General features: G+C 45.4%; 1 protein-coding gene across 2 annotated transcripts; it reads right to left on the reverse strand.

Annotated features, from left to right (window-relative positions):
• On the reverse strand, positions 1-27,921 carry Trpv5 (transient receptor potential cation channel subfamily V member 5). Of its 2 annotated transcripts, none has more exons than XM_078040680.1 (15): positions 27,336-27,921; positions 25,023-25,135; positions 24,751-24,873; positions 24,137-24,274; positions 23,729-23,827; positions 23,439-23,611; positions 22,786-22,932; positions 20,719-20,931; positions 10,548-10,634; positions 10,375-10,451; positions 9,954-10,119; positions 9,700-9,766; positions 7,753-8,021; positions 4,812-4,918; positions 1-4,218 (listed from the first exon to the last, which is right to left on the reverse strand). In XM_078040680.1, the coding sequence occupies exons 1-15, from the start codon at positions 27,446-27,448 to the stop codon at positions 3,921-3,923; spliced, it is 2,190 nt and encodes a 729-aa protein (XP_077896806.1). In that variant the 5' UTR covers positions 27,449-27,921; the 3' UTR covers positions 1-3,920. The 2 variants fall into 2 exon arrangements, with proteins under 2 accessions (XP_077896806.1, XP_005326661.2); XM_005326604.5 differs by having other exon boundaries at positions 25,023-25,120; positions 27,336-27,920.
• Between the last annotated feature and the right edge of the window lie 64 nt (positions 27,922-27,985).

A 27,985-nucleotide genomic window follows, 5' to 3' on the forward strand; every position in this document is an offset into this window, starting at 1 on the left:
TTCAGTTAATGAATATTTATTTCACAATACCAGGAATTATGCCAGGTCCTGGGAAAACAATAGAGAGTAGGATGGGCACCATCTTTGCCTTTGTGGTGTGCGTAGTTTACTAAGGAAAACAGATATTTAAACAAGTAAGTGGAATGGTGTAGGGTGCATAATATTAAAAAAAATTATTAGACAGGAAACAGCAGGTGGTCTCTAACTTAATCTAGGGGGACAGAGACTACCCCTCCTCTTCCAGATGGTACGTGCACACACGGGCACGCGGGCACACACACACATACACACACACCCCCCAAAGGTCTTATCTTTAAGTTGACACCAAAGGATGAGTAAAAAGTTACAAAGATGGAAGGGAGAATAGTACAGAGAGGTAGAAAGGTCCATAAATCACGAAGATGAGAGGAAGCAAACTTACTCTCCAGGAACTGAGAGGAATTTATCTTGGTGACACACAGCACAGGAAGAGAGAGAAGGCTGGAGAGGTTGCTAGGGGTCAGCACTTCCCAAAGACCATAATGTAAGGCAGGAGCTGCCTCATACCAAGGTCATTCTGGCTGTACTGGGAGCTACAGACTGGGGAAGACCAAGGCTGCATGCAACCTGAGCCGTTGGGAATGTTCTCCTGTGATGTGGGAGGGAGATGATGGTGGCCCGTTTTACAAAGAAGCAGACAAAAAAAAAAAAAAGAAAACTTTTAAATGTTATGTCAATACAGAATAGTCTCTAAAAATTCATTAAATGAGAAAAGTAAAAACTGTTTTTCTAATAGACTATCCCATGATATTATTTTTAAGGAAATATGTACACACCTGTGCTTGGGCACACTTAAAGTATTTTTGGAAAGATAAATAACAAACTTTTAATAGTGAGTAGCCCTGGGGGAAACAGCCAAGGGGCTGAGGCAGAGATAGTAAAGTTTACTTTTCTGTCTAATCAGAATGATTATTTCTCAAAGCAGATATTTTAAGGAATAGAATTTCCACAAGATGAGATGTGCTGGATATGAGAATTGAGACAGAAATGCTGAGGATGACGCCTAAGATACTGGTTTGGGCAACTTTGCCTATTGTGCTGCTGCCTATTTGGTTGAGAACACTGGTGGAGGAGCAGGTTTGGTGAGGAGGAAACGCTGTTCAGTTTGGGACATGTTGAGTTCAAGAGGTCTATAAAATATCCAAGTGGAGCGGTCCAATAGCTGGTGTCGAAGCTGTTCATGCCTGGAGCTCAGAAGACAGATCTGAACCAAAGATAGGCACTTGCAAGACATGAGCTTACATGTAGTAATCTATGGCAGGAGGTGGCACTGCCCAGGTGATAGAGGAAACAGAGTCTTGTGGACCAAAGACATTTAAGGAAATGAAGACAAGCAGCCAGAGAGGTAGGAACATGGGAAGTGGCAGATAGTCAACTGTAATCTGAATACTGCAGAGAGTTGAAGCAAAACCAAGATGGTTCCATGAGTTGGCCCCAGGAAGATAGCCCAGACCAGGGTAGAACCAGTAGCATGGAAAAGACCAGGTCAAAGCACAGTGGGTTGAGGAATCAGTGGAAGACCAGCAGACAATGAGACAAATCTTAAGAAGTTTTTCCTTAAACAGGAAGTAGAAATCATAGGGAGCTGAAAGTAGTGTGGAGTGGAGAGAGTGTGCTTAAGAATGCAGCATGTTTATCTACTGATGAGCTAGTGGAGGAGAAGCTGGAGATACATAAATAGGAAGAGTGAAAGCAGACAGCGCTGGGCACAGGTGTCTGAAAATGCAGAGAGAACTGGATCTGGAGCACAGATGAGAGTCCAGTTTTCCGGAGGCTTGGAAGTACTTCCACTTGAAGGAGAACAGAGGAATCACCATGGCTCAGCACTTTGAAACACCATGCCCAGTAGGTCCCGTGTGTGTGAGAGTGTTTGTGAACTTTGGTGTGAGCCCTCACTGTTGGGGAGTGCAACTCGGCACTTATGTATCTGAATGAACCTGGCTATGGTTTCACAAATGCCACTTACCTCTTTACTATTCCAGACTGTAGTTCTTTTTAAAGTTGTAATGGTTTTTTTTTTTTTTTTTTTTTTTTTTTTTGTAGAAGCGATGACAGGACTGAGATGAGATGTAAGGGCTGGGGACAAGCGGGACATTATATACGAGCTCCTGTAATCTGGTCACCTGGTTCCAAATTTCCCTCCTGGCAGAGATGACAGCCTTTTATTCTTGCTGTTCAATTCACAACTCAGCACAGGGGCAAAGGGAAAAGGGTGTGGAGCCAGGCAGTTTCAGGATACAAAGCAGGAGCCTTTGCCTCCAGGCTCAAGGATGATTAGCTGCAAATGAGCCACCTGAAGGATAGAGCAGGGAGCCTCTGGCAGAAGCGATTGGGCCATTCAAACAGAGAAAGTCAACATTCACCACCCCTATGTGATTCTGCAACCTGTATACTCAGAAACATGAGAAATTATATCCCATCTGATTCAAATGTATGATATATCAAGATCACTGTACTGTCATGTGTAACTAGGTAAAACAAATTAAAGAAAAACAAACATACACACACCAGGAGAGAAATTAGATAAGGCAACTTAACAACAACCATAAAAACAAAAAAAAACCCATTTCGAAATGAGGCAAAGACATTGAATAGACATTTTCCCAATGATATACAAATGTCCCATAAATAAATACATGTCAATATGTTCAATATCCTTAGTACTTAGGGAAAGGCAAATTAAAAGTACAATGAGATACCATTTCACACTCATTAGGAGGAAATGTCAAATCTGAAGACCAAGGTGGAAAACAGTATGGCAGATTCTCAAAATAGTAAGCATAGAATTGTCATGTGACCTAACAATTCCATTTCTAGGTATATGCCCCAAAGAACTGAAAGCAGTGACTGGAACAGATATGTATACATTCATTTTCATAGCAGCATTATTTACAATAGCCAAAAGTAGAAATAACTGAATATTTATAGATAAATAAAGAGATAAAAAAAATTGTGGGATGTGTGTGTGTGTGCGTATACACAACAAAATATCATTCCACCTTAACAAGAAATGAAATTCTGATACCTGCTTCAGCATGGATGAACCTTGAGAATATTATGCTAACTGAAGATAGAGAGATACAGTAGGACTTAACTGCATGATTTCATTTATATGAGGTACTTAGAGTAGTCAAAGTCATGGACACCAAGTAAAACATCAATTATTAGAAACAGGGGTAGGAAATGGAAGGGAGTTGTTATTTAGTGGGCTTATCATCTATGATGATGATAAACTTCTGCAAAATGATGAAACTTTGTACAACGATGTGAATGTACTTCCTGCTACTGAAATGTACATCTAAAAAATAATTAAAAGAGTAAATTTTAGATTATATGTACTTAGCCACAGTAAGAGAAAATTTAGAGAAAGCAAGGATATGGAAGCTTTCTTCTTGTAGCTTCATAGCTGGGCTTTGGTTGCTAGGTGGGAGAGAGTCCAGCAGAGAGATTGGAAAAGAAGAAAGGCCACTGTTTTATGCCAAGCCTAGCTCTTCCCCTAAGAAGCTGTGTGGAGCTGGGCAGGCCGCACTGCTTGCTACTCTCTGAAGACTGCCTGGGGCAGAAGAGAGATGGTCCAGATATCAATCTGGCCTCCCTATCTCATGTCTCTAGTCCAACTTTGCTCAGAAAGATACCCGCCATTTTCAGGACTTGAGACTTCCAAGAACCCATAAGATACATGGGACAGTCGATGACCATCGCCCACCTGCATAGATGCTGACGTGATGGGTGAAATATGGTATGGCCCTTTAGAAACCGTTCCATCTACACCTTCTCGTGACTAACAGGCATGAAAGCTAGACGCTTGCATCAGCAGGCATCTCCTTCTCTGTCCCCACCCAGGCCCACCTGGAGTCAGGCCAAGAGTCAGGGAATCCTCATCAGAAATGGTAGACCTCCTCTCCATCCCCCTCACCAAGGTCCAGTCCAAGATTCAAGTGTGCCAGGGTGTTCCGACGAAGGATCTCCCAGCCCCGGTGGCTGTTGCTGCTCTGAGATGTGGTCCTGGACAGGGACGGAGTTTGAAGAACCAGAGAGGCTCTGGCTAGAGTTCCCACCTCGGTCACCGAGGGCTGTTTCTCAGACAGCTGCTCCTGCCCATCCTCCTTGTCTGAGCATTTGAAAGCTTCCACGTAACGGAGCACTCGCAAAGGATTCTGGTCGTGATGGTTCTCGACCCTGTGGAGAGAAAAGCAGAAAGGAGTCACCCGAGGTGGGAAGAGGCTGTGGGGGAGAAGGAGAGGGGAACGTGGAGGAGACGGGATCCACGTCAGGGGAAGAAAAGGAGGGGACCAGAGCTGGAGCAGGAAGAGCCTCGAGGATCAGGAGAGGGGAAGGGGACTGCAGTGCAATGGAGGAGTCGAGCCATCAGCCTTTAGAGGCCGTGGGACATGGGTGATGGCAATATAGAGGAATGTGGAGGAGAAAATGGGGTCAGTTAACAGACACAGGGTCACAGGGCTGAGGATATAGATAGAGTTCAGGAAACCCCCGGAGAGACGAGAGCCAGGTAAGGAGATAAGGGAAGAGCATGAAGGAGGAAGCAGCACTCAAGGCCAGGGTATATGGGAAATGCTGGTCAGGCAGGAGCAGACCATGAGCCGGGCAATCGCGCTCACATCCGAGCCTTTCACACACACAGCCTGCTGTTACCATCTGCATTCCTTAAGCCCCCGCCTGTACTCCATCTCCCTCCCCAAGACAGGCTAACACAGTCTCATGAAGTCCCCTGGTGGCCCTTGCTTCTCAGGCTGGTCACCCTCGTCACTCACCGCAAGAACCAGCGGTCCCCCAGGCCATACTCGCACCCGCAGATCCCTGAGCGAGGCCACAGGAAGCGAGGCATCTTTCTCTCCAGCATCACGGTGGTGGCCACCACCTGAAAGGAGGGGAGAGGCAGAGAAAGAACTCAGAAAGAGCTGTGAGGTTCAGAGGGACATCGAGGCCACCCACAAAGGGAATCAAAAGCAATGTGTGAAACCAGGACCCCAGAGATCTGCGGTAAGAGCTACCATTGTCTTCTTGGAGCCTGTGACAAGATCATGCCAGCCTGCTTTTCTCATAGGAAAAGGAGAAAGGATGTTCTTTGTTTGGAATAAAACAGTGACTCCAACATTATTATTCAGATTCAGGGAAAATGAGTCATTTCAAAGTAATCTCATTTTCTTTTTTCATTGGAAGGTCACAGTTTAAATAAAATGACTAAATAAAATCTCTCTGATCTCAGGGATGAACTGATGCTGCTCCAGTTCAAGGAATTTCAGCTACTTAAACATCCATACCTGAAGAGGGAAAAGGATTGATTAATGACTGCTCACTTGGCAGGGAAACTTCTAGTAGCATGTCCCAGGTTCTGTCCTTTGCCCAGCCCTCATTAACTACCTAGATGAAACAGAGGACAAGCTTATCAAATATGCCTGTGACACAAAACTGGGAGGGATACGTAATATGTGGGGTGACAAAAGCAATATAAAATGACCTCACCAAACCAGAATGCTGCTCTAAAACCAATAACATTGAATTAAAAAAAAAATGTGAGGTCCTACCTTTACACGTAAGGAACTTAGCTGAGTAAATCATGTGGAAAAAAATTCAGATTCTAGTAGATCATAAACTTAGAAAGAGGCAGTTACATATATGCTAAAAGATCTGACCTGATTTTAGGTGCTTTTGGTAATAGTATTATATCCAAAGTAAGAAAAGGCATTATCTCTCTCAGCACTGCTCCAATCATATCAGGGACTGGACAATTCTAATTTCAAAAGGACCGTGGTCTATTATCACAGGAACAGAGTGCAGTCACAATGGGTCAGGGCCAGGTAGCATTATTGATTGAAGGAGCTAGCAGTTCTTAATACAGCCAACTGTCCACGTCACCCTCTCCCATTCCCTGACTTTTTTATTACTCCACACTTCCCTTGGGTTCATAGTTGAGTCAATCTCAGGACTTCTAACCATTCTGTTCTCTTCTCTGGATAGGTCTTCTCTTCCGCAAAAAGGATACATATATGTAACTGTCTCTTTCTAAGTTTATGATCTACTAGAATCTGAATTTTTTTTCACATGATTTACTCAGCTATTATTCAGCCCCCCCTTTGTTTTCTGGTAACAGAACCCATCCTTCATTTAGAGAATGGATCCTTCACCTCTCTCAGCCCATTGGTTAGAATAAGCTGGATTACCAAGTCCCTGGAAATCATCTCCTCCATTATGGGGCTCGAGGTGAGGGCCCCTTACCTCCATCATCAAGGTCACCACCATCAAGGTCATAACTTTATGTTAAATTCAGAAATGGGTCTGTGAGACCCACACTTTTTGCAAGGATGTGAATCTTAGGCTGATTTTTCTGGGGTCAAAGATGCTCTTTCCAAGCCAACAGCACTATACGATGTTGACAGAACACAACAAGAACAGGTCTTATGATTATGCACTAAAGGAACCTGCTCTTTCCCTCAGAGCTTAGAACTTCTTTAAGTCATCAGGACAACAGGACAGGAGAACCTGACTTAGAAGAAAATCAGAACAAGAGAGAGCAGAACAAGGGACTGACAGAATATGTGAGATGGAGACTGGATTCTGACCAGCCACCCCCAAAGGATCAACATACCCTCCTCCTCCTACATAAAAACAAGTCTGTTTGAGTTTTGTTTTCTGTTCCTGTTGTCATGGGTCCTCACTGCTACAATCCCTGACCCCTATCCTCTCCACCATTGTTCTCAATGGATTCTTGCCCATCTTTAGGTCTCATCTTAAATGTCACTGCCTCAGGAAAGCATTCCCTGACTTTCCAGTCAGGTTCCTGGGTTGCCTCCTCTTCTGAGCACCTGGTATTCTCCATGGCACTTTTATTGCTGTAAGTTTGCAACCTTCTATGAAGTCATTTGCTTGATGTCTGTCTTTCCAACTAGACTGGCAGCCCCATGAGGTCACAGGTTACAGCGGTCGAGTTTGTGCATGTGTTCCAGCTCCTAGAAATTTCCCAGTAAAGAGCAGGCCTTAAAGGATTATCATGACCCAAATGAAAAGTTTGAGGAGTAAATTGGAAGATGACTCTATTCAAATAATTGACTAGTGGCATAAAAAAATGTATTCCCTATTGTATGAGGGGAAGAAGTTTAAGGCCAGAGAATGAAAATTATAAAAAGACAAGTTTCAGCTCAACGCAACATGGACATTTTTAATAATTTGGGAAAACTCCCCTCCTCCTACCCCCTATCCAAACATATAAGATAATAAAGGTCTTGATTAGCATTGAGAAGATGTTGAAGGACTCTGACCAATAAATAATTATGCTGAGTAGTAGGTGAGTACTTCTTAGAGGTCTCCTGAGGGTAACTTCCAACTCTACTACTTATTGTCTTATGGTGACACAAGAAAAGATCATGGAAAACAGGGATTCTAAGAGAACAAAAGGTCCAAATATAAAAACTAGAATATACTAGCACAGTTTCTGGTTCCCAGCAGATCCAAGAAGGACTCCTAGATCTACTTTTCACCCATGATCAACAGCCCCACCTCTTGCCTCTACCCTCCAGTTTATCCTGCTTCTGTCCCCTCTATCTATCCACATGTACCTCAGATTTACACATCACTGAGATGACAGCCTCACTGGGTTGTCCTGTGACTCTTCTGGGCACGGTCCACCATAACATCCCACTTTGATTTTTCTCTCCATCCCCTGTCCCTTAGCAAGAATCGCACTAATAAACTCACCTGGGCCCTCCAGAGCTCATCACGCTCCTGAGCCACTCTCCAGTGGGTGTCGCCCATCATGGCGATGAACAAGTTGAGCATGAGCAGTGTGGCGATGATGGCGAAGGCGGCGTAGGCGAGGTTGTACATGAAGGGCAGATCTACGTTGTAGTTGGCAGGGCCATCGATGATGGTAAGGAACAGCTCAAAGGTGCTGAACAGTGCCGTGGGGTAGTCAGAGAATTCCCCCAGGTTGGCTGGGTCCTCTGTCTGGAAAATGATACAGAACGCTGCTCCGCCCAGAAAGAATGGAATTATCACAATAAGCACGGGCCAAATTAGTATTCACTCTACCTCTGATACCTACATCTCCATATACATACACACGTCCACACAATCATGCATCCGCAAATGTGAAACTATGAAACTGGCCAACTCCAAGGGGCCCTATGACTAAGTTCACCATGCTGGGTGATGATAATACTCAGGCATTAAGAAAAAAAAATGTATGGGCATGTATGGCATAACATCAACTGTTTCTTAACTTTTAGAAAGCCAAACATTTACAAGATAAGTTGTTTAAAAGAATGCGTGGAATATGCAACAATTTTTAAAAATGGAGCACATAAAAAGGCTAAAAGAAGAGGACCTTTTATCTCGATGGGCTTTAGATAACTATCCATCACCCTGAGACTCCCTAGGTGAGCCTAGACGCTCATGGGAAGGCTATCGTTGCTTTCTGTGTGACCTGCTGGACGGTAATGGGCATCCTTGGACCTGATCTCAGCATTAGACCCTTTAAATGGCTTCTCCGTGTGGGAAATTGAAACATCAACAAGTTGGCTCCAAGAGCAGAAATAGGGTCCATGACCGAGAACATCTTCCTTATTTAATAAAAAAGTTAAGTACAATGGCCAAGAAGTGATCATTTAGGGAATGTGGGGTCTAGGACATTGTAGGAAGCAACTCTGTTACCCTTGCCCTGTTTTATAACCTGTGTATGAGTAGACGCAGGTGAGGAAGGGAGAAGGGGTATCGGAGGGTGCAGGGGAGTAGAACATTCTAGATAGACTGCCAGCTCTACCCTTTCATGCTTTATATCTTGGAGTGTTTTGGGTTTTTTTTGTTGTTGTTGTTTTTCTTTTTGTTTTTCCGTCTTTGTTTTTGTGGGAACCCCTATTGAACAGGGAAATTTCTGGGAATAGCAAAGAATCTGTGTAAGGAGTCATGATCTTTTAGAGTTGGTGGTCTTCAAAGCTCTTCTGATACACCCGCCTGTCTAATCAAGGACAGACTCAGAGTTCCTGGCCTTAGGATCTTCATCTTTTCAACACCAAGAACTCTCTTGTACTCCTTCCTGTTCCTTCTCCTACCCGCTGCTCTCCCTGCCATTTTTCCTTCCCTTGCTCTCTTTTCTCTCTCTCCCTGGCACCCTCCACTAAGCCTTGACTGAATCCCTGCTTGTCCCATATCTCTCAGTCTCTCTTCACCACTCTTCTTTTTCTGTTTTCTCTACCATGATTTAAAAGGCCCAGACTCTCTTGTATATCTCTTTGTTCTAATTCTTTCCTTTTATCTCAACTTTAAAGACCACCTAGAGAAAGAGAGCACACTGTCTTCTCCATGCTTTGTTTCTTCTTCTGAACTGTAAGGAAAGAAGAGTTAAACACTGCCTTGTTTCTCTTTGTCCACACAGTTTTCTGGGATCCACAACTGGCCAGTCTTTCCTGTTTAAGGTCCATCTCTCTCTCCAAAAGCCCTCTCCAGCTCAAGGTCTCACAGGGAAGTTAGTCAACACAAATGTGATTGGTCCAGGCCACATGAGTCCGCCTTCTTGGCCAGCCAAAGTGGTCCCGATCTCATGGACAACAAAATAGAGTACAGAAGAGAGCTGAGAGCGAGAGTGAGGGTGAGCTTTCTGAAGATCTGGATCCAATGATCCACTGGAAGAAGGAGTCACACACTCACCAGAGGCAAATCCCAGGATGACCATGGCCATCAGCCAACAGAAACGCATCAGGTCCCCAAAAATCATCTGCATGAAACAGAGAAGAGGAAGAAAGGTGGAATGATCCTTTCTCCACTGTATCTGGGCCATTATTACTACCCAGAGTTCCACCAGCTCCAGTCAGAGCAGAAGTTCCTTTTTTGCACCTGTCCCCAACCCTCAGTCTGAAAAAGTCCTCTAACTGAGCCAGAAGAAGGCTTCAGACAGCACTGACCTTCTGGATCATGATGGTGAAGGGACCCAGCATCTGGAACCCTCGAGCAAAGTACATGACACTGCACCAGCCCAGCACCAGGGCCAAGGATATGGGTACCACCTCTCCGTTCGTGTTGGTGAGCCGCATCACCATGGTCACCAGCACCAGGGAGGCATAGGTGATGCTGGAAGAAGAGCAGGAAACAGAGTGAGGGTGGGCTGGGAATATTCTATATCCCCACAGCATGGTGGTGACTTGGGTGCTACCCACACACTCAGGCTTAGTTTTAACACATAAAACACACCTACACACATAGATGTAAGTCCACTGGAGAGAAACACCTGAGTGAGGGTCACCTAAGGTCTATGTCCCAGAGAGTGCACTGGAGACCTGGAACAATTTTAAGTGTAGGCAGGGGCTAAAAGGAGGAGACACTCACATGATGACATGGAATGGCCCCCCGAGGATTGTCTGTCCAAAATAGCGAGAGGCACCAACTCTGAAAATGTCTGGGATCTGGGGGAGGCCAGTAAAACAAAGAGACAATGTAGACTGCAGTTCATCCTGGGGTCTCAGGTGCATGGCCTTAGCCTGGACCCCCCTGCACCTCACCTCTAGAAGCAGGATAATCACAGCCCCGATGACCGTCACCAGCTCCCCGACCAGCCGGATGTGATCCTGGTAAGTCACATAGGCCTCCTATGGAGGGAAATTCAGGACAAGGAATGCTTTCTGATGGGTGGAGAGTCAAATCCTTTCAAGTGAGTGGTCTAAAGATTCCAACGTTTATGCAGGATGAAGAAAAGCCATCCATCATCCCCCTGTCAGTCATCCCCAGTATAGTACCAATGTGGCTAAATTCAACCAGGACTGGAGTCTGTATGTCCAAGGTTTATTTAAAAAACTAAATGCTAATGGCTTGACCTATTATTGGATATCACCTCCTCTATATATGTTGTAAGCAGTACTTTATGATTTGTGTATGAGCAGCTGGGAACATATTTGAGATATACAAGTTAATAGGACTGAATTAATAAATAAGAAGCGATCTTTACATTTACATACTGTGGGTAGGATTGTAAATTACTAAAACCACAATGGAGATTCCTCAAAAGACTAGTTTTGAAAACACCAAATGACCCAGCTATACCACTCCTTGATATTTATCCTAAAGAATTAAAATCATCATACCATAATGATACATGCATACCCATGTTTATAGCAGCACAATTCACAATACCAAGTTATAGAACTAGTCTGTTTGTCAACAGATGAATGTGATATATATACATAATGAAGATTTATTCAGACATAAAGAAGAATGAAATCATGTCATTTTCAGGAAAATGGATAGAACTAGAGAACATCATGCTAAGTAAAATAAGTCAGACCAGAAATCTCTCATAAGTGGAAGCTAGAGAGAAAAGGGAAAAGAAAAGGGATTTCATAAAGATGGAAGGGAGATCTATAGAGCAGAGAGAGCAGAGGAGGGAGGGAATAGGAGAGGGAAGGGAAAGGTACAGGGCACTGATAAAGCAAATTTTTTTAAAAAGAGAGATCTTAGTGGCTTGGGATTGTTTTGACTATGGGAGAAGTCCAGCTTTTCCAATCTCATTATGGCTGGCACTGGGTAGAATACACTGTAAGCCTACCTCAGAATGCAGGTTCTAGTATGGGCCCAGAAACTACCATTTCCTATGTGACCTTGAACAAGTCATTGAAGATCTCTGAGCCTGAGGAGTCCTCAACCAGAAGATGGAGATTCTACTACTTACCTTGAAGAGTTATTGTGAAGATCACACTATATGATATATTTGGATGAACTTCACAAACCATAAAGGACCACTGATACATTCATCATGGTTTTATTATTATTTGGCAACACATAATTGTGGTAGAAATTGGGCTAGAAATGCTGTATGGATTTTAGTTCTTAGGAAGGGTCCCTGCCTATCCTGAGCAGAAGATGTAGAAGGCATAGTCCTGGGGTCAGGGTGGAGTGAAGACCATCCTACTTCAATGCATGTTACCTCTAGTGGAAGTTCTGCAACATCGTACAGAAGCAGGGATTAAATCTCACATTAAACATCCTTAACATGTTTAAAGCCATGACCCCACCTAAGTATATAAAAAGGACTATGGACCCTCTTTCAGAGAAATACATTCAGGTGCAGACAATTATGCAATGAATTCCAAAACATTAAGGCAACTTTTTGGCCATAAAAGGGTTCACTGTTTTTGTTCATTGGCTTGTTTTGTCCTCAGTCCTAGCAACTGTCTTTGAACTCCCTCTCCTCGCTCTTAAAATTCAGTTCATGGACTTTAATATTTTGTTTTATCTTAATGTTTCTACAGCATGTCTTTTTATTGTAAAACATGTCAACTCCTTTTCAGACTTGTGGCAGGAGAAAAATAATAAATATATTAACTTTAGAAACTACATTAAATATAGAAATAAGCCAAGCATGCTGGTGCCCCTGTGATCCCAGCTACTCAGGAGGCTGAAGCAGGAGGATCACAAGTTCTAGGCCAGCCTGAGCAATTTAACAAGACTGTCTCAAAGTAAAATGAAAGGGGCTGGGAATGTTGCTCACAGGAAGTCCTGGGTTCCGTCCCCCAAACTGCAAAAACAAAAAACAAAAACCCTGTATTATTTTATATGTGTTTGCACAACAACGTTGAATTTCTTTTAAAATGTTGTGTCTTTGTTGAGTATGTCAGGGTAAACGCCTGTTTTTGTATCTTGTCACAACTAAGAGAAGGAACTGTGCTCAGGTTCACCTGAAGAGCTGTGAAGATCAGAGCACCCCTAGCGGCCCGAAAAGGAATGGCACCAGCTATGATAATCTCAGGAGATGAAAACCATGAAACCTCAACCAACAGAGAACATTGGGGACAGTGCAGGTCCTGCTGGGGCTTCCCCTCGCCAGCTTCTCTTTGCTTATTTCACAGATTCCTTCACACGGAGGCGTTTCCTGGCACAAATTCAACAGTGAGGAGGCCAAGGAACAGAAACTGCTCGCTTTGCCCAGCCCCACCTGGGATCCACAGCCCTGGAGTGGCTGCCTGCACCATCTGTCCCCAGGGCCCTAGGCCGCAGGTGCCAGGTCAGCTGAGAACCCCCTTCCTTGCTCATCTTCTGGACCAGTACACAGACTTTTATATAGGGTCCTGTTTGCTTATTTTTTTTTTTTTAACTGTTCTCTTTGGGCAAGGAAAAAAAAAAACTTGGTATGTGTGTGAAAGTTGCCATAAAAATAAGAGTATTGGACTTTTAAAACATTTGAATTTTGTTTTGATTTTTAAGGGGAACTCTAGAGTTTCATTTGATATATGTTGTTGGTTCATGGTTTAGAATAAGTACTCTTTGTAGTTGTTAAGAATATTTTAGCGTTTCAAAAATAGAAAGGAGCATCGAATTTCAATGATGGATTTTTTGATGTTGCTTGAAACAATAATAAGGATTCATATTTAAGAAACCACCTGGTCCCCCTAGAATTAAGCCCTAAACTCAAACAAATAATGACTTCCTTTCAGTTTCTAGAATTTTATTCTTTGGGGATTGTATTCAGGATTTTCTAAGATGAAAGGCTAATTAATCCGTAGCTTTCTAGATTTTTAGTCCTCATACCCAGGTTTTGGGATCAAGTTCAAGGTTATGTTTAGCAAAGTAAATTATCAGGAACACTCATCCCCAAGTACCGATTCAGTCTCCCAACTTTTCTTGCTTCATGTTCTCTGAATTAACAGAACCAACCCTTTAGTCAATCCCATGGCACCTATCATCTTGTTTATCTGCATCCACTTTCCCCATCAAGCTTCTGGAATGATCTTTCTAAACACAAAAGTCATGAATATTATCATATGGCTTCTCTATTTAATGCCTTTTTTTGCTACCCAAAGCCTTCAAAATAAAAGGGTAGGCAAGAGAGCAGTGTTCCTTACTTTCATATGACAGTGGAAATTTTGATAGTGTCTGAATTTGATTGATAAATGGATAAAGATGCAGATTATTTCAATGACATGGAGATAAGGACAAGAATGGAGAGCTGCAGCAAGTAAAGCCTGGTCGTGCCCAGGAATGAAAGGTGGTGGGGAGAAGGACCAGTGCAGGACACAGTTGCTTTTCATCAAATATGTCACTTGATCTTAAACCACATGTATGTACTCTTTTAATTAGAAATGTTGATTGTGAGATAAACCCCAGATTATCAAGCATGATGTACAAAGCCCTCACTGCTTTGATCCCCATGCTCTGAGCTACTGGGGACTTGGTGGTTGAGTCAAGCCTTCCATCAAGGATGGGCCCTTTCTATAGAACACCTTCTGCCCCCTGTTAGCCTGTCTCACCCTTCCTGATCTCCAGGACTAAGGTGAGCCCAGCATTCCTCTTGGCTCTCATTTCCTGCCCCTCTGTGTCCAGATCAGGTGCTCTCTCGCAGACACCTGGTGCTGCTCTGTGTTCACGGCCCTTACCCCAGCACATTGGAAGGTGTCTGGGTACCCCTTGTCTCTCCAGGGAGCAGGGGTGTCTCCTGCTTTTTACCACAATGCCCACCACGATGGCAGGTATTGATTTAGTAAGAAAAGAAAGAAGGAAGGTGAGAAAGGAGAGGGGAAATGGAGCCAACCGGGCTGCGGCAGATTCAAGCTGAGCATTACCTAAAGGGAGACAAAGAAGGAATGGAGAAGTGGAAATAGGGACACCCAACTGGGAATGAAAGGAGAAAAAGATGACAATTGGGCTTTTCTGAGATTTCCAAAGTCCTCAGGCTCAAAGTCCCTTAGGCAAGCCTGACTAATAATGCACTAAGAAAACACTCCACACCACTCCTTTAAAAATAAATATCTTCCAACAATGTCTGGAATTTTTTCACATCGCTACATGTCTTAGAATTTTAGGGGTTGTCAACAACCAAATCCCCTGCAGAGTTTGGCCCTTCCTACTTCACTGAGAAACTGCCCCAACGAGATTGCTCTTGCTTGGCAGATGCCTGAGCTCTTTGCCTTCAAGGAAATGCCCAGAGGCAAGCAGGCAGAACAGAGCCTGGGGCTCCACTGAGTTGAAAGAGCTGGGTGTGTGTCCTGCAGGAAAGTGCAGCAGCGAGCATCCCCTGCCCCAATAGAAAGTGGGAGGGCACCAGAACCACTCGTCAACCCCAATCTAGACCTTACTTTGTCTCTCCCAAATCCCAGACTTGTAAATAAATGAAGCAGGGCCTTGCAAGCTCTCAATGAAAGTTACTCTGATTCTCTAAATGGGGCAGGTCTCCCAAATACAGCTCCCCATTAGAACTAAATGGCAAGTCTTTGTCACAACATACACACAAAGGCCAAGCCTGGATCCATAGTTTGGACCAATATGTTGTTGTTTGTTTTTCTAAAAAGAAAAATCTTGGTAGATTTTTAATATGTATTCTACTCTGTATTCCAAGGTGAGAATTTCTGGGCCTGGGCCATAAGAGAGGAAAATGTGGTTCCCATGAAAGGCCACCTTCAAAGACACTCTGCATTTTCTCAGGAAGATGGATCTTGGAAAATTTTACTCTCTTCCGAGAAGCCACATGTAACTGTGGCTGCTCCTTTGCCATTGTCCTTTGCCAGGTTACATATCCTCGCTTTGCCCTTGCAAGTCTTTTAATTTTCTCCCTTTGCCTGGCATTCTAGGTTCTAAAGAGGTCACAGCTACATGAGAGAACAGGCAGTAGCTCAGTCTCTGGGGGTAGGAGTTATTACATATCTGATCTACCCATCAATCCGTGTCCCTCTCATCTTAAGAGGGAAAGATTAGATGTGGCACATAAATGTGAGCGTGGTGTCCCCTGGTGAGCTCAAAGCAGGATGAAGATGAATTTCTTATAGATTGGGTCCCTAAGAAAGAAGACTGGGATCGAGCTCATGGTTCTGGAGAGACAAGTGCTCTCTCTTGGTATTTAGAGGTGAAGGTTTTCAAATGAAGCACTCCTGCACCCCAACCCCTACATTCCCCTTGCCAGCTAAGTGTCTTTGCCTGCGTGTTTGATCTCTTCTGACCTCGGAGTCACCATTGTTAAAATGGTGACAATTTTATTTGCTAATGGTATTAAATGATATAATGCTTTGCCATGGTCTACAGAGTCACATCAACTTCATGGGAAGCTTGTCAGAAATGCAGTTTCTCAGGTACCACCCAGCCTCACTGCCAGAATCTGCGCTTTAACAAGTTCTTGAAGGTGCTGACCCATGCATGTAATGTGCACACAGTAAGCACTTAGTAGATGTCATTTTTTTTTCCTCCTGGGTTTCCTGTTTCTCCCCATCCCTTCCTCTGTCTTTATCTGCTGTGCTTGTTCCACAGGGTGTTGGTTAGGACTCCTGAATCAACTAGGACAGAGTTGGAGATCAATTGGGTTTTCAAATAGCTATGGTGCTCTGGGTTGTCCAGAATTCATAAGGAATAATGAGGTGTACACAAATCATCCCACTTTTTGCAACAGGTAAAAGATGATTTCAAATGGATAGAACAACACATGTCATTCCTGCCCCATCTGCTCCCTCACTCTTTGCATCCAATCTGTCACCAGGGAGCGATGCTTTCACCTTCTGATGCTTTTAACAATCTGCCCTGATGTCACTCCTTCCCCCCACCTCCCATCACACCTCTGTACCAATCTGCCATTGTCTCTGGATTGCTAAACTGCAGTGGATGCTTACTAGTCTTTCCACATCCTCTCTAGTTCCCTCAACTCAACAGAGAATACTCTACCATGCAAGGAGTCATTTAAAAAAAAAAATCTGGTCAAGTTCTTATCCTGTTTAAAATCCTTCTGAACATCTCATTGCTTTGGAAATAAAGGATAAAATCCCCAATATATCCTGTAGCACCCTGTGTAATTTGGAAAGGACCATTTCATCTGCAGGCACCTACCCTGGTTCCCTGGGTTCTAGCTAAACTTTTAGTTCCTAGACCTTAAGGAGGGTCTTCCTGCCTTGGGGTCTTTGGATAAGCATTCCCTCTGCCTAAAATATTCTTTTCACACCAATTTCAGCTCAGAGACAAGCCTTCTTCAAAGACCCTCTCTGGCCTCCTGGAAGGACCAGGGCCCTGTTATAAGCCCTCTTTGCACCGTGTCCTTTTTATACCATGGAACAAAATAATGTTAATCAGTTTGTAATGAAATAGCTATTCATACTCTCATTTAATTAATATGCATCAGTCTTTAAACTATCAGACCAAAACACTATCTACTTTGTGTTTTGCTCAAACGGTGAGTATTGAATTTCTAACACCTAGAACAGTGTTTAGCATTAATTATTTGTTTAATGAATGAATCAGTGAAATGTTTCTAGGAAAGGAAAAGGCAAAGAAGAGCTTGAGGGAATCTTTTCTAAGAGAGAAAAAGGAGATATGGCGATGTAAAATTAATACCCTCAAGCTGAACGGTGCACTTTAGAATCTAAATGCTCAGATGGCAGCCCCAAGACTAGCCAACTGAAACTGAGCAGATCTCAAAGACAGAATCTGCGAGTTCTCAACTCTGGGAGGGAAAAGAGGGAGAAGAGGAGTTGCACAGAAGATGGAAAGAGAACCTCATTGTTATACAGAATACATATATGATGTTGTAATGAGAAAAAGGAAAAAAAAAGAAAGCGTGTCACATTAGATTGGATAGAGAGAAAGGATGGGAGAGGAGGGGAGGAGTAGGGAGGATAGGAAGGGCAACAGAATAGACAACATGATTGATGTATGTACATTCCGTGTATGTATTATATATCTAAAAGCATTCTACTGTCATGTATGACTAAAAATAAATAAATAAAAATTAAAAAAAAAAAACCACCAAGGCCAGAGCCTCAGCTCAGACATTCTGATTTACTGGGTTGTAGCATAAGAACAGGTCTTCTTTACCAGCCTCCCAAATTTCTAATATATAGTCTTGGTTAAAAATCACATATCTAACGGGAGGTAGGATTTGCCTGAGGTCAAACAACTATTTAATTTCAGATTTAGGACTAAAATCCAAACCACCTAGCTCACCGACTTTGAACTTTCCACTCACCTGGGAACCTAAAAGAACTAGTTCTATAGTGCTTGCTGCTCTGCCTAAGCCAGGTAAAAATTTGAGTGCAGGAGGAAAGTAATTCTAATTAATAGAGCTCTTGGGAGATGCTGGGGAAGCTGAACGATGACGCATCTTAGAGTCCTTAAGTTATACCCCAAATTGGATAGAAATGAACTAATCCCATCCTGACATGATTCAACTTTTGTAGAGTTTCATGAAAATTAAGAGCTTGTTTTTCTCAATTTCAAATGTCTTGAGATGGTGCTCTTGGGTGGCTGGCTGTCATAAAATCTAGAAGTTAAGGTACAAAGGATCTTAAAGTTCATAGAGCCCAATGTTTTCCTTAGACCCCAAAAGATCCACAGAGAAAATGCTAGAGTGACTGAGAGCCAAGGGCTTCTAGGCTTACTAATAAACTTGGCTATTAGAGTATTCATTTATCTAAGCTGAAGATCCATAAACTAGCTAATCAGTGACAGCTGCAATCATAAAGATTCTATACTGTCCACTTTAATATTTCTAAAACTTTCAAGTAACCAAAAAGTAGAAGAAAAGAAAAAAAAGAGAGAATTTCTTATTATTTAACAAAGTGCAAAATTTGCTTTCAGCAGCACTGGGAGAGCAGAATCTTTCAAGTCATAGTGATATGCTTGGGAGTCCCGGATCTAATCCAGATTGGCTTACCATTTGAGTAAGAGCAGTACAAACATTCCATCAACTCAGGGACAAGGCTAAGGGCTAACACCAAAGACTAGGGACCTTTGGCTGTTATTTCTTTCTAACCCCCCACAGCTGCATTCTTAACCCTCTTGCCCCTCTCCTGCACTGAGAAAGAACATTTAGAACTCAAAGAGACTTCCTTATAGATCAAGGTGGCTTTGACCCAGGGCAAAAATGCTAAGAAGATAGAAGGGAAAGAATAGGAGAGAAGAAGGATGGTAGGGGTACTTAGCCTTAAACATGCCTCTCCTAGTCCTGAGGCAAAGCCAGGGGACCTGATAAGTGTGATTTCACTATCTGGGAACATGTTCCTATCTAATTCGACCTGCCCCAAGAGAAGCAGACACACGGAAGAAGACACTGGTGGTTAATTGCTCAACATCTCCCAACTCCTAGAGCAGAACACTATCTACACTGAAAACTCATGAAGATTCCAAGAAATCGGAGACAAAGGAAGGCTGGGAAGGAGCACATCTGAAGAAATAGGGCCAGAAGCTAGAGGAAAGTCTAGGCACGCTCAATTTGTTTATGTTTATACATTCTCTTCATTCCTAGTCACTCCCCATTCTATCTGACTATCTCCTAAATGTCCTTATTGGCCTTATGGCTCTCCACACCAGAGACAATCTCCTTGCCTGGAGTGATGTTCATGGAACACAAACTCACAGGGGCTCTTGATACAGGAGTCTTTCTTTCTTTCTTTTTCTTTCTTTCTTTTTCTTTCTTTCTTTCTCTCTCTCTCTCTCTCTCTCTCTCTCTCTCTCTCTCTCTCTCTCTCTCTCTCTCTCTCTCCTGCCCCTTCCCCTGGGGGGAAAAACACAACTCCTATAAATGAATATTGAGGCATCTTAGAGTCAAGGTATTCTCAAAATTGGATACAGATAAACTAACTCCATCCTTACAGCTTTTGTGTAGTTTGAGCTACACATATAACTAGGGTAGCGAATGCTAGAAATTGAAGAGATGGAGTGCCTACTCAGTTTGGGGTCCTTTTCCCTCTTTTTCTCTGTGCATACTATTGTCTTTGGTCTAACCCAACTCAGAGTTTTTGCTTCTTGACTGTAAGAAGTTTATCTTCTCTTTCTCACCTAACCTACCCCTTTTCCTAGTCGTCCACGCTGAGCTCTTCCTATGGCTGGTCTACCCTCATAGACCATAGATCTCCAGTCACCCAGCTCTTACTTATCTTGCAAAATTCTTCTTCCATTTCTGGTTCCTTTATTCCTACATGCCTGACCTATTTCTGCTTGTTTTAGCTCACCAGGACAAAAATTTTAGTAATCCATGGATCAATCCCAAATGTAGTTGTACTAGGTTGAATTTTACGTGTTTAAAAGTACTATTTTGAATTTACTCCCTCTATTACACCCAAAAGACAGTTTGTTTTCCCCAGCTACAGAGTTTTGTGTCTACACACCTCTAATCAGCCCTTCTCATCCTCCCAGTTCTCAAGAACATTATGGAAGGCAGGCCTGTGACCTCAAAGTCCATTTACTGCAATCTGCTGCCCAATCCAAGCATGTCAGAAATTAGGAAGAGGCAGATCCACAAGGTCCTCAACTAGAAATCAGACAGCTGACCCATTATTGCCAATGAGCTGATATTGATAGTGTCCAGAAGAGAAAGCAGGCCAGAAGTGCTGACCCTACCAGAACAGAAAATAACACACATGTGACTTGGAGTACAATCTTCCTTCTTTAGAAGAGGTTTCCTTGAATATCCCACTACCAAAAAGCTGGTCCTCTTTGTAAAGTGCAAAAAGTTTCATAAATGCGTGAGGTTACTAATATGAAGGGCTCTCTCAATGTTGTTGCAAAAGAATCCATAAATCCCTAGGCAATTACTCTTTCGCTCATTAAATTCCATGATTCCTTTATCTTATGCCTAATTCCTACCATGGTGATTTGCAGCCTGCAACTTCTAGAACCCAAGGGTGGTATCTTTCCTGGATAGCATCAGTCTTGTCTCCAGCATCATTACCCCATGTTACTATTCCCTTCTATCTCTTCCAATAAAATCACCTGTAGTAGTTTCTGTTGGAAGATGATGTTATCTCGAGGATTTGTGCGGTTGCCAACACGGAACTTGAGGGGGCGGTAGACACAACATGTGGTGAAGCACATCATATAGAGAATGTACAAGGCACCCAGGATACAGAAGTATGGCTGCCCATATTTCTTCCACTTGAAGCTCACCAGCTCCTTCACTGGGGTCTGTTCCAAGATCTGGCGAGCCTGCCATGGAAGGAAAGTAGCTTGGGGTGACCAACATTTTGAGGTTATTGAGTTCCCACTGGGTCCCAGAAGTGAAGGACAGTAACCATCATTATCATCATTCATTTAGTTAGTCATTTCCTTGAAGGATTACTAGTCCATTTCTACTGTATGCTAGGTTTGTGCTAATACTATAGATATACTATTAAGAAGCAAAAACAAGGCACCATAGCACCACTGTAGCTTTAACAGATGAAGAGTAGTTTACTGAATGAAGGAGAGTTAGGAAAGATCATTCCATGAAGTGGCAGCAGGCACCAGGGCAGGAGGGGGTGAGAAGGCATTATCCATTTGCAGGTGAGGTGCGGTTGGGAATATGGGAGAACCTGTTGGGACTGGTGGACAAAAGACATAATGCGCAAGGTAAATATGAGCCATGTTATTGTGTATTGTGTGTGAAGTCTGAATACAATGGAAAGCAAGTGGAAAGTCTAAGCAAGGATATAGTCCAGTTTGCTCTGGAAGTACTGTTAGACTCAAGAAAAGCAGTAAGCAGGCTGTAGAATGTGCCAGAAATCTAAGTGTGATGGGACTGTGCTCTAGAGAGGGTGAAGGACGGGATGAAGCATGTCAGAAATTAGGAAGAGGCAGATCCAAGGCAAAGCTGAAGCGATTAACCATTAGCATAAAAAAAAAACTTTTTATACCACTGAAGCTGAAGGGAAAGAGAGAGACAGAGTGCTTGGCAGTTCAGAGCAGAAAGTTTAAGGATCCCCACCCAGAGTGGCTAAGGTTTGTCACAGGTAGGGGTCTTCTTTGCTGGAACTAAGGGTGAAGGTAGCAAGAATATGAAAAGGGAATAGCTGGGAGGGGTTAGGGAAGGGGAAGGTATCAGACCCACAAGAGTCTGTTGAGAACTAGCTGATATCAAAAACTAAACAAGCATGGTGGCAAAGTCCACACAGAGGGACCAGACATCTAATTCCTAAGAAAACCTGCTCAAAGCTTATCCGTTTCCAGGATGATTCCTTGAGGAGGGCCACAAAAACTGACCACTCAGCCTTCCTCCCCTCATTCATGTTTCCATCATCCATCACAACTGTCCATGTTTCGTGACTCTACAAAGGCTCCTAGGAAATTGTCACGTAGCAGATAAACAACGGAAACTATAGCTGGCCAGTATCTTGGAGGTTCCTGAATGCCAGCAGCATTTTCTTCTTCCTTGTATAGACTTCCACAAATTTTCCTTTCCTTCGTGTTATTCAATCTTGGACTGTCTCAATGATCTATGCCTTGTTCCCTCTCTGGAAAGCTCTCTTTTGACTCATCTTCCTGATGACTCCCAACTCCCCGTTGAAGACCTAGGAGGAGCACTTCCTCTGTGACACCCTCTTTGGCCCTCCAAACCAAGTCGACTACACCTCCATGTTGCTGCCCCAGTTCATAGCTCACCACCCTACAATGGTACATCTTGTGCTCTACTGCAGTTGTTGAGGATAGGGATCAGAATTGAGGAATTTGGCCGACAGGAAACGTGTTTTCTCTCTTTCTGTATTCTCAGTTCCTGGGTAGTGTCTGGAACCCAGCAGGTGCTCATTATGCTGAAGGAAAAAAGGAAGAAAGCAAAGGAGGGAGGGAAGGAAGAGTTTCCTTCTGGAGAATTCCTCATGGTAGAGTGGAACAGGTAAGCTGAAGGAACTAGAGCCAAGCAGAGGGAAAACGACCTCAGGAGATTAGTGTTGGCTGGTCATTCCCCCAGGTCTCAGGAAACTGTTCTCCTCTTGACCTGTTGTAAGTCCCCTGGAGCCCGGGATCCCAGAAAATGGGCAGGTACCGTGTGGACACAGCGCTCTCTGACGCTTCTTGAGTCCATACCTCCCGCTTCTTGGAGGAGACCACAAGTTCTAGAAAGGACAGCTCCTCTCCCCAGGAGTCGATCTCTGTGAGGTCGTAGAGAGTGGAGGTCAGGGGTCCATATGTCCATTGGATGTGCTTCCGCCTCTGCATCAGGTGCTGGAACATCTGAAAGATACAGGGACGAACAGGAGAGTCAAAGAGTGAGAAGCTGGTATGAGACAAAACGCCTGTGGACCAGGCCAGTTGCTCACTCTCCACAGATAGTGCAGAATTGGCCATCTTCTGTTTACACGAATCTTCCTCCTTCCTTCCTTCCTTCCTTCCTTCCTTCCTCCTTTCCTTCCTTCCTTCCTTCCTTCCTCCCTTCCTCCCTTCCTTCCTCCCTTCCTTCCTCCCTTCCTTCCTTCCTTCCTCTCTCCCCACTCCCTCCATTCCCCCCACCCCTTTCTTTCTTTCCCATAAAGCTCTGTAGGAGGAAATGAGATGAAGGGAGTAGGATTTGAGAATACAATGGAAAATATTTTAAGATGAAAGTCTCAAATGCCACTAGGAGGGGAACCTGAGGTTGAACAATTTGGTGATGAGGTAGAAAGTAGGGGACTACCTCCTTTGGGAGGAGCTTGGAGAGAAGGGTCATAAGAGAGGCACCTTAGGGCTAGGGACCCTCTCACCACAGTGTTGCCCTCTACTCCAGCCAGCTTGAAGGGGGTGAGGCCCTGGTGATTGGGCACGAGCTCCAGGGGCTGCAGGTGGTCCCCTCCATCATAGGACAGCAGCAGGTTGTACATCTGGCAGGCAAAGGTTTTGTTGGGCTGCAGGATGAGGATGTGCAGCACTGTGTTTCCTGGGGAGGACACGGGCTGGCATGTGGACACAGGTCTAAAGGACCCCGTGGTCCCCCCCCGGGTCCTCCCTCACACCCCCAGCCACATCCCAGCACCCCTCCCATCTCAGCTCTTACCCAGAGAGTCCTGGGCCCGAATGTCAGCTTCATGCTCAATGAGCAGCCGCACAATCTCCTCGCTGCCCACGCAGGCAGCAAAGGACAAAGGGTGCTCCCCTGGGGACACAGAGAGATCCATGGCAGGAGACCACAGGGTCACGAGCTGAGAGGGGGCAGTTTCTCCCAGGTGACTGCCTGCTTGCTCCTCACACATCTCAGCTCAGGGCATGGGGCACTTGTCCAGAAGAACCAGAGGAAGGACACTGAAGAGGGTCCTGGGAATTGGCCTGTGGCCTTAAGTCCTGTAAGGGCTGCCCTTCTGCTTCCCCACAGATGGAGCTGAGGGCAAGGCCCTGCTTAGTCCAGCTCCTTGTCCTCGACCTGGCTCTCCACCTCCCCTTCCTCCCAGCCTGGCCCTGCCCTCACCATAGTAGATGAGGTTGTGGGGACTGCGTTGGAAGGCGGTGCCTGTGGCTCTGGCAGAGACGCTGGCTCCATGGGAAAGCAGGGCGCGCACCAGGTTCACGTTCTGGTTCATGACAGCGATGTGCAGGGCAGTCTGACCTGGCCCAGAGAGAACCATCAGTCACAAGTCCATCTCCCTCAGGTCTCTCAGGGACACAACACCCAGCAGAATCCCCAGCAAGAGTCCCTGCCAGGTCCTCATGTAGACTACTACCATGGCTGCACAGAGTGGCTAGTTACTTCCTCGGGCTGCCCAACTCATTGTCCCTACCCCTCCACTACTGGAGGCAGGTGAGGAGGACTTGATGTAAATAAAATCACTGTGGCTGCTATGCAAGGGGCAGAGAGAGATGTTGTCAGGGATGCTGACAGGATTGAGATGCAAAACAGCTAAAGGGATCCATGGATACTCAAAGCAAAGGCTGGGATTTGGGTATTTCTCCCAATTCATGGGTGTCATGCTTCCTGGCCCTCTAGTACTTCCCCAAGCCCACCCTTCAGAAGCGCATTTCAAAAGGAAACAGCCAACCATCCCATGCCTGTCTCCACCTGGAGTTACCACGCAGCCTCCTCACCTATAAAAGGCTCACACACGGTGGGCTCCTGGACCAGGTCTGGGGCGGCCTCCATCAGCACCATGGCGGCCTCCAGGTTGTCATAGAGGGCTGCTACGTGCAGTGCCGTCTCCCCCAGGGCTCCTGGAGTGGAATGAGACAAGAACGTCAATTCCAGCCAGAAGCCCTCCAGGAAGGAGCTCCTGGCTCCAGGAATACCTCCAAAGTGCCCACATGCTGAGCAGGGAGAGGGGCCTTCTGCCTACCTCTATCCCATTAAACTCTGATCTCACCTCTTTGTCGAAAGTCACAATTTTGTTCCAACAGAAGTTTCTTAAGTGTACACAGGTCATTTTCCTTGGCTGCCTGAAGCAGTGGAGACTCCCATATCCTGGAGGAGGGTGAACTGGAGTCAGGTAGAAACCATCACAGAGATGCCAGGAGCAGGGGCAACCAGAGACATCCTCTGTCTAACATGCACACATCTCCACTTGGCCACCCTTGCATCATCTGCAAGGACTGAAGGAACTAAGGGGACATTAAGGCAAAGTGTGGTCTAAGGGTTTCCCTGGTTCTGGTGCCATCCCTGTCATGAAGATTCCTTGAATACAGGTTTGTGGCTCAGCTGGGGAGGGAGGCTAACAGAAGGGTGCAGTTGCTGAAGGAGGAAGCCTGAGGTCTGGCTGTGACATCCCTGCAAAGAGTTCTCGGGACCCTGCTGACTCATCAAAATTGCGTAGATGTTTCCGGAAATCAGCAGGTGGAGGGAAGGTGCGTTTCTGTGGGGTCCCCCAGGATTTCATGCCTACTGAACCTGCCCTCTGTAGCCAGGGGAGTTTAAAACGGTGAAGGAGGACAAGACCAACTGTTAGGGCTTAGGCAATCTGTGGAAATCATGAGCTTCTAAAGCTCTGGATACTCCTTTGGGCTGTTTAGATACAATGTCTACTGTGGATGGAGAATTTGGGGTAGGTTATGGGCCAGGTATTCCTCCTCCTGGACTCAAAGCAAGTTGTTCATGCCTGAGGAGGAATGAGCAGCGGGCTTCTCAGCTCAGAAATCAGGATGAGACAGCCATCGACACGCCCTCCAAGAGTTCATTATTGTTCCTGCCCTTGTCTGCTTCTAAAGCCAAAAGAGATAAAGCTGGAGCCCGGCCTGCTAGACAAGGTAGCCTTGGCTCCAAAGGCAAACACAGAGTCAGGCAGGATGAGGGTCATCGGGCAGAGCAGAGGAGCTGTTTACCTCATGGCCCGGACTCACGGATTCCTTTCTTCCCAGGGCTCCCGGAGCCAGGGGGAAGAAGTGTTCTGGTTAAAGAAGGAGTTCTCTATCCCAGGGAATACCACTGGGAGAGACTTGCAGAGCGAAGGGTCAGCACCTGCCTCTTTCACCCAGGCCCTCAGTCCCAGTGAACTGTGTATCTCTGACCTGTCCAGAGTGGCCAGGGCTAGATTCCGGAGTTCACTCCCTGTCCTAAGGCCACTGTACAAAGCTCTTGTCCCTCCTGACCCTTGGCCCGCTGCTACTCTGCAGAGGGGAGGTCCTGTGACCAGGTCCCTGGGAGACCACTTCAGTCCCACTCTGATGCAGGGGGAGGGGAGATCAAAGGCTCCAGCATAGGGCGTGGTGGGGGATTGGGGCTGAGTCAGCAGAAGGCCCTGTCAATAGGAGGGTTCAATGTGAAACGCAAATTCAGGACTTCCTCTTCAAAATGATGAACAGTCTCAAGACAGGGACAGCAGGACACTTAACCAAAAACAAGACTCTCCTGACACCCAGAGCAGCCTGCTTCAGAGATGGCTGTCTGCTTGCTCCACCCCTCAGCTCTAGAGTGGGAAGGCCCCACTCCCTCCCCCGCAGGCTGGCCTGCAGGGTGCATCCCTGCCCCCACCCAGGCTGCTTTTCCCGACTCTGGACCTCAGGGAAAAACCATGGGATGGTCTGCACTAGGTAGACCAGCCCTTTCCTGAACGAAAGGTCCCAGGAACGGCACAAGCCCCATTCATTCTCCATGTAGTGGGCACCTGGTGCACCCCCAACACAGTACACACAATAAAAGGCAGAATTGAAGGCAGGATTCTGCCATGTCACCCTGGTTGTCCTCTTCAGCTGGTCACATCCAAGTGTCACACAAAACTAATCTCTCCTCCCTCTTTTCCAGACAACCGACTTTAATTCCAACTGTAACTTCATGTTCTGTCTTCCACCAAGTTTTCTCAACAAAAGACCGGTAGGTAACATCTGATCCCATCTCCAGCAACCTGCTCCCAACAACCTGATTTTGTCTGTCCTCCCCATTCTATATGCTTGGCTTCTTCAATCTAGTCGCATTTAGTCCTCCTTCCAGGAGGCAAGCAGGTTCCTGCCTGGGCTGTCAATCTGCCCCTGCCTTTATATTGACAAAGTCTCCTTAGGTGGCCCAATGCTACATTCTGCACTACTACCAAGAGGGTCCCGCTGGGGTGCTTTAGTGGGTGGGCTGGAGGGAAGAATATATCCAGGAAGCTGATGCTGAATTCTAGGGTGCAATATCAGAAAAACAGTCCTGTGGGTCGGAGGGTTTGAGAATTGGTGCATTTCACACCAACTCCTTAGGAGCCTACCTCTTCTGCTGCAACATGTAGACCTGGTCCAGGTGCTGGTCCCAGTCTTGCTCTCCAACCAGCCAGGAGGCCAGAAATTTCTGGAGTTGAATCCAAGGCCCTTTTGCCCCCATGTCTTCTTGCAGGCACTGGCAGGGTATGAGACTCTGGTGAGAGGAACAAGCTAGGATGGCAGCAGCAACTCAGGAAGCAGGGTCTGCTTAGGACCCTGAGTGAGTATATTCTCTGTGTGACTGGTGTGTGCAAGTGTGGTTGTGGTGTGTGTGTGTGTGTGTCTGTGTGTGTCTGTGTGTGTGTGTGTGTGTGTGTGTGTGTGCACGTGCACTGAGGGACTAGCCAACCTGCCTAGGGAGAGGAGGCTTTCCCTGGAAGGGGCGGAGCTCTTTCCAGAGCTGAGCCTGGGGGCACAGAGCTGCCCTGGAGCAGGGATAGGGGAAGGGGAGGGAACTTCTTGGGTCCTGGTAGTCAGCTGGGTCAGCTGAGACCTGGAGAGGCTGAGGAATGGGGCAGATAAGTTTGGAGAGGAAGCAAGGGCAGTGCCTGGAAGGTGGGTTCCCTGAACAAGGTGTGCAGGCTGTGGGTTGCAAGATGTGGGAACTAAAGGCCTCCAGCTCAGGAATCTGGCAGATCCCGGTTTAAGTCCTGCCTCT

This window comes from Ictidomys tridecemlineatus, chromosome 2 (assembly GCF_052094955.1).
Source record: "Ictidomys tridecemlineatus isolate mIctTri1 chromosome 2, mIctTri1.hap1, whole genome shotgun sequence".
NCBI classification, from domain to species: Eukaryota; Metazoa; Chordata; class Mammalia; order Rodentia; family Sciuridae; genus Ictidomys; species Ictidomys tridecemlineatus.